The 6,465-nt window shown below is 61.1% G+C and overlaps 1 protein-coding gene across 1 annotated transcript; it reads left to right on the forward strand.

Moving 5' to 3' along the window:
* The first annotated feature begins 3,182 nt into the window (after positions 1-3,182).
* Positions 3,183-5,023, forward strand: LOC142826608 (uncharacterized). Its single transcript, XM_075919705.1, has 2 exons — positions 3,183-4,097; positions 4,293-5,023. The coding sequence occupies exons 1-2, from the start codon at positions 3,548-3,550 to the stop codon at positions 4,847-4,849; spliced, it is 1,107 nt and encodes a 368-aa protein (XP_075775820.1). The 5' UTR covers positions 3,183-3,547; the 3' UTR covers positions 4,850-5,023.
* Positions 5,024-6,465: the final 1,442 nt, after the last annotated feature.

The raw sequence follows: 6,465 nt of genomic DNA on the forward strand, positions 1-6,465 counted from the left end.
AGGCCTCCTCGCACAGGAGGTCCTCGCGCTTCTAGAAAAGGAGGTAGTGGAAAGGGTCCCTCCCCATCGGGAGGGCAAGGGGTTCTATTCCTGTTACTTTATTATCCCGAAGCCAAAGGGAGGCCTTTGGCCCATCCTAGATCTCAGGGCCCTCAACAAGCATGTAAGAAGGGAAAAGTTTCAGCTAGTAACCCTGACCTCAATCATTCCGGTATTGGACAAGGGCGATTAGTATGCAGCCCTCGATCTGAAGGATGCCTATTTTCATGTTGCGATTCGGATGAGCCACAGGAGGTTTCTCCCGTTTGTAGTATCCCACCAGCACTTCCAGTTGACGGTTCTCCCCTTTGGGCTGTCAACAGCCCCCAGGGTGTTTACGAAGTGTATGGCGGTGGTAGCGGCCTACCTCCGGCGCATGCGAGTCCAGGTCTTTCCGTATTTGGATGACTGATTCAGAGGTCGCTCAAGGGACCAGGTACTCACGCACATAGGTTTGGCGCGATCTCTTTTCAACAAACTGGGTCTGGTAGTGAACGAGGAGAAGTTGACCCTTACCCCCACTCAGAATATAGAGTTCGTGGGGGCAGCTCTATGTGCCAAGATGGGGCGCCTGCACCTATGTAGTCAGACATGCCAGGCTGAGGCTCAGGCCGCTGCAGGCATGGTTGGTGGGTGCGTTCAACCAGGCCAGGAACAGCTGGGACCGGATTCTCACCCTATCACAGGGAGTCATGGCCTCGCTCCGCTGGTGGACATTGGAGAGCGAGGTGTGTTTGGGAGTTCCCTACCATACGGGACTGCCGTCGGCGCAGCTCATCACAGATGCCTACGACGACAGTTGGGGGGCGCACCTACAGGACCGCAGGACAAAAGGTCTGTGGACCCCCCCGGGGGATGCACATAAATGTTCGGGAACTGAGGGCGGCCAGGAGGGCCTGCGAAGTCTTCCTGACCATGCTCTCGGGGAACCTAGTGTCAGTGCTGCTGGACAATACCACAGCGGTTTTTTACATAAACAAACAGGGTGGAGCCCGATTGTCCCTGCTGTGCCAGGAGGCAGCTCTCCTGTGGGAATTCTGCATAGCCCACCGCATCCAATTACAGGCGGCATACTTGCCAGGGTGCGCAAATACGTGCTACCGAGGGGAACAAGCAATGTCTCCAGTACTTCTCCCTCCTGGGCGTAGGAGCAGGCTTGAGAGGGGAGCCCTGACTTCAACGTGGCCTCGGGCGTTGTCTTATGCGTTTCCCCCATTCCTATTAGTTCCCAAGGTGCTTACCAGGATCAGGTGGTTCACGTCACGGGTAATCCTGATACCCTGGATTGGCCCAGACAGTTTTGGTATCCCATCCTGTGGGAAAAGGTGGTGGCCTGCCGCTGACCCCGGACCTAGTTACCCAGGACAGGGGCGGGGGTATCCTGTATTACCCAGATGTGCAGTCCCTCCACCTGACCGCGTGGCTTATCCGTGGCTGAAGCCCTCTGAGAGGGCTTGCTCTACGGGGGTGCAGGAGATTCTCCCGGGCAGCCGGAAGCCGGCCACCAGGCGGTTGTACGCCGCCAAATGGCAGTGTTTCTCGGCCTGGGCTCAGAGTAGTGGTATGTGCCCCTCCCGGACTCCTGTCCCGGTGGTCTTGGATTACCTACTTGTGTTGCGACAGGCGGGCCTGTCAACTCGGTCTGTACGGGAGCATCTGGCATCCCTGACGGTGTTTCATGAGGGTTCGGGGGGCAGGTCTCTGTTCTCTGACCCCCTGGTGAAAAGTTTCCTGAAGGGCCTAGATAAGCTGTTTCCCCATGTAAGGGCCCCGGGGCCACAGTGGGACCTTAACCTGGTGCTGAATAAAGTCTTGGGTCCCCCCTTCGAGCCACTAGCATCCTGCCCTCTGAAGTTCCTGTCTCTGAAGGTGGCTTTTATAGTCGCCATTACGTCAGCCCGCTGGGTGTCTGAATTGCGCGCCGTGACGGTGGAGCCCCCGTACTTAGTATTCTCGGCAGACTGGGTTCGTCTGCATCCCCACCCTGCGTTCCTCCCCAAGGTGGTGTCAACCTTTCATATGTCGTAAGACATATACCTCCTGGTTTTCTTTTCCAAGCCCCACAGCTCCCCTAAGGAGCGGGCTTTGGACTCCCTTGACGTGAAAAGGGCTCTGGCATTTTACATAGATAGAACTAGGCCGTTTCGCAAGACTTCTCAGTTGCTTATTAGACCATAAGAACATAAGAACCCAAGAGTTTATTGCCTATGTGGATTGGATGAAAGGGATGCCGGTTTCAGCCCAACGGCTGTCAGGGTGGATATCCTCCTGCATTCGGGAGTGCTATGCTCTCGCGCATAAGGAGCCAACTTGTGTGCCGGCACATTCCACCAGGGCTCACGCTTCATCCGTAGCCTTTGGGGCCCACGTTCCGATCCTTGAGATCTGTAGGGCGCTACAGGGTCCTCAGCCCATATGTTTACAGAGCATTATGTGCTCACGCAGCAGGCGCAGGAGGACTCTGCGGTGGGTGTGGCTATGTTGGGTTCTCTCCTGTGAACAAACAAAGGGACGTGGTTGAGTGGTACACAGCGTGTCGTGTACCTGCTGCTGTATCTATATGTTGAGTTGTTTATGTGTTGTGTTCTGTCCCAGTTCTGCATTAAAGTTCTTGTTGCACTGGCTCTCGGTGTGAGGGTTCTGTTGGATGACTCCGAGCCCGCCTCTGGAGTAGGGGCAGCTTGGTAGTCACCTCGTTTGAATGGACATGAGCAATCACTCGAAGAAGAAAATAGGGTTATTTACCTGTAACTGTTGTTCTTCGAGATGTGTTGCTCATGTCCATTCGATTTCCCCCCTGCCTCCCCTGCGTCGGAGTTTCCGGCAAGAAGGAACTGAGGAGGGGGAGGGCCGGCAGGGTACTTATGCTCTGCTATAGCGGCGCCACTCCAGGGGACGACCTGCTGCCCCGATGGGTACTGCTGGGGAAAAAATGCTCCGGGAACCGTGCACGTGGTGCGCATGCACCTCGTTTGAATGGACATGAGCAAAACATCTCGAAGCACAACAGTGACAGGTAAGTAACCCTGTTTTCTCATGGGATTCCTCAGCTGGTGTAACTTTTCCAGGACTCCACTTTCCTATGAAAATTTCTCCCCCACAGGGCTAAAATCACTGGGGGTATGTCTACACTAGAAAGTTAGTTCGAACTAACGGACGTTAGTTCGAACTAACTTTCCTATGCGCTACACTAGCGCTCCGTTAGTTCGAACTTAATTCGAACTAACGGAGCGCTTAGTTCGAACTAGGTAAACCTCATTTTACGAGGACTAACGCCTAGTTCGAACTAGCTAGTTCGAACTAAGGGCTGTGTAGCCCTTTAGTTCGAACTAGTGGGAGGCTAAGGCTTCCCAGGTTTCCCTGGTGGCCACTCTGGCCAACACCAGGGAAACTCTATTGCCCCCCTCCCGGCCCCGGAGCCCTTAAAGGGCCACGGGCTGGCTACTCACTTTGTGCCAGTTGCAAGGCTGCCAGCACCCGTGCCTGCACAGCCTGCACCTGCCACAGGATGAGCCAGCCATCCGAGGGCTCCCAGCCCTCCACTGCTCCCCACGACCAGCCTGGCGGCTCCCGGGAGCCTGCCCGGGGGCGCAAAAGGCGGGCGCCCGCCTGGTCAAGTGCGGAGATCGTGGACCTCATCGAGGTTTGGGGGGAAGCCTCAAATGTCCACGATCTCCGCACTAGCCACCGGAACGCGGCCGTCTACGGACGCATGGCTGCCAGCCTGGCCGCCAGGGGCCACCAGCGCAGCCGGGAGCAGGTGCGCTGCAAGATTAAAGACTTGCGGCAGTCCTACTCCCGGGCCTGCCTGCCAGGGGCTGACCCGGAGGCCTGCCCCCACTTCCATGCCCTGGACCGCATCCTGGGGCCTCATGCCGTCCCTGCCCCCCGGGACGTGATTGACCCCGGGGCAGAGGGACCGCTCCTGGACACCGAGGAGGAGGAAGAGGGCTCTGAGAGCCAGGAGCCTGCCGCCAGCCTTCCCAGGACCCGGGACCCCCGAGGCACCCCACAGAGCCGCTCGCCTGCATCATCAGAGGCCGGGGAGGCGTCCACCTGTGAGTACCCTCGTGTTCCCCTTATGTGTACGGGGGGCTGGGGCGAGAGGGAGCCCCGGGACCGTGCGCCTGGGCCTTGCCCACTACGGAGCAGCAGCTGGGGATCCTGCAGGGGCCCTGGCCTTGCAGAGGGGAGCTGGGTTTCACACACCTGGGCCCCTGGGGTAATTGACCGCTGGTCTTCTTGCACCACAGCTGCAGCACCGGGGCCTGCAGGGCGCACCACACCGCCTGCAGCAGCCGCCCGCGCCCGGGCAAGCAGGACAGCCAGGAACCAGGAGGACTACCAGAGGCGGCATCTCCGGTTCCTGGACCGACAGCTCCGTCTCCAGGACCACTGGGTCCAGGAGGACCTCAGGCTGCGCCAGAGGAGTCTGGAGGCCCTGGAGGAGCAGGGCCGTGCCCTGCGAGGCCACCTCCAGAGCCTGCTAGACCGCTTTCCATTTCCTCCTCCCCCTGCTCCCCCTCTTGCTCCCCCTCTTGCTCCCCCTGCTCCCCCTCTTGCTCCCCCTCTTGCTCCCCCTGCTCCCCCTCTTGCTCCCCCTCTTGCTCCCCCTGCTCCCCCTCTTGCTCCCCCTGCTCCCCCTGCTCCCCCTGCTCCCCCTGCTCCTCCTGCTTCCGCTCCTGCTTCCGCTCCTGCTTCCTCCACACCCCCTGTCCTCTCTGCCCCCCCCTCCACAACCATTCCCCACCGACGCCCCCGGACCCGCAGTGTGGCGAGACGGGAGAGGCACCCAGACTCCCACCCCTGAGCTTTCCTTTCCCTTCCTCCCTTCCCTCCCCTCCCCTTCCAGCTCCCTCGTCCCAGGTTTCCCCCTCCCTTCTCCCACCTTCATTCCTCCCTCCCCCACCCCAGTTCTCTGAAATAAACAGACGTTTTTGTTGGAAAAACAGGTGTCTTTATTGTACAGTAGATAGGGAGGGGAAAGGGGAAGGGGGGGGGGTAGGGTGGAAGAAGGCCCCGGTGGGGCATGCAGGGAGAGGTCAGTCCTCCTCCTCCTCCACCTGGAAGCTGTCCCGCAGGGCTTCCCGGATCCGGATGGCCCCCCGCTGGGCTTCCCGGACGGCGGCGGTGCGGGGCTGACCGTAGTGTCCAGCCATGCGGTCAGCCTCAGCCATCCAGGCTGGCAAGAAAGCCTCCCCCTTCCGCTCACACAAATTGTGGAGCACACAACATGCCGCCACCACGGGAGGGATGTTGTGCTCGGCCAGGTCCAGACGGGTGAGGAGGCATCGAAAGCGGGCTTTCAGTCGCCCGAAGGCCCCCTCCACCACGATGCGGGCCCTGCTCAGCCTGTTATTGAAGGCCTGGCGGGAGGGATTGAGGTGCCCCGTGTAGGGCTTCATGAGCCAGGGCTGCAGTGGGTAGGCGGCATCCCCCACCAGGCAGACGGGCATGTCCACGTCCCCGACCCTGATGTGGCGGTCGGGGAAGAAGGTCCCGTCCTGCAGCCGCTGGCACACGGAGGAGTTCCGGTACACCCGGGCGTCGTGTGCTTTGCCGGACCAGCCCACATTTATGTCCGTCAACTGTCCCCGGTGGTCACACACGGCCTGCAGGATGACGGAGAAGTACCCCTTGCGGTTCACGTACCGGGACGCCTGGTGTTCCGGGGCACGGATGGGGATGTGCGTCCCGTCGATGGCCCCCCCGCAGTTGGGGAAGCCGAGGGCGCCGAATCCCCGGATGACGGCATCCGGGTCGGCGAGGCGGACCACCCTGCGGAGCAGCACCCGGTTGATGGCCTTGACCACCTGCGGAGAGAGACACAGCAAAGCGTCAATCAGTGGGGCGCCCGGGTGGCTGGGAGCATTCATGCCCTGGCAGTGCCCCGCGCCCCACTCCCGGAAGCAACCCCCCTGGCGGCGTGTAGTACGGCCGGGACAGCCCGACCCCTCCGGTGCGGGGCGCTTTCGCCTCCTCCCGCCCCCCCCTTTGTCCCTGGGGCGGCCCATCCCCTCCTCGCAGCCCCCCTCCCCCCCGGCTCGGTGGCCGACGAGCGCCGTACCTGCATGAGCACTGCTCCGACAGTGGATCTCCCCACGCCGAACTGGTTCCCGACGGATCGGTAGCTGTCCGGCGTGGAGAGCTTCCAGAGGGCGATGGCCACCCGCTTCTGGAGGGGGATGGCGGGCCTCATGCGAGTGTCCCTTCTTTGCAGGGCAGGGGCGAGCCACTCGCAGAGCTCCAGGAAGGTGTCCCTCCTCATCCTAAAGTTCTGGGTCCACTGTCGGTCGTCCCAGCGCTCCAGGACGATGCGGTCCCACCAGTCGCTGCTGGTGTCCAGACGCCAGATGCGGCGGGGCACGCCGGTGCCGGGGCGCCGCCGCGGCTCCTCCACGGCCCCCAGGGCGGCCAGGCGGAGAG

Source organism: Pelodiscus sinensis, chromosome 1, assembly GCF_049634645.1.
Source record: "Pelodiscus sinensis isolate JC-2024 chromosome 1, ASM4963464v1, whole genome shotgun sequence".
In the NCBI taxonomy this organism is placed as follows: domain Eukaryota; kingdom Metazoa; phylum Chordata; order Testudines; family Trionychidae; genus Pelodiscus; species Pelodiscus sinensis.

What these genes read in the sequence shown, in the direction of transcription:
- LOC142826608 (XM_075919705.1), top strand. Translation starts at nt 3,548, where the DNA reads ATGAGCCAGCCATCCGAGGGCTCCCAGCCCTCCACTGCTCCCCACGAC. An exon ending in GGCCGGGGAGGCGTCCACCT is followed by an intron (nt 4,098 to 4,292) that starts GTGAGTACCCTC and finishes CTTGCACCACAG; the next exon opens with CTGCAGCACCGGGGCCTGCA.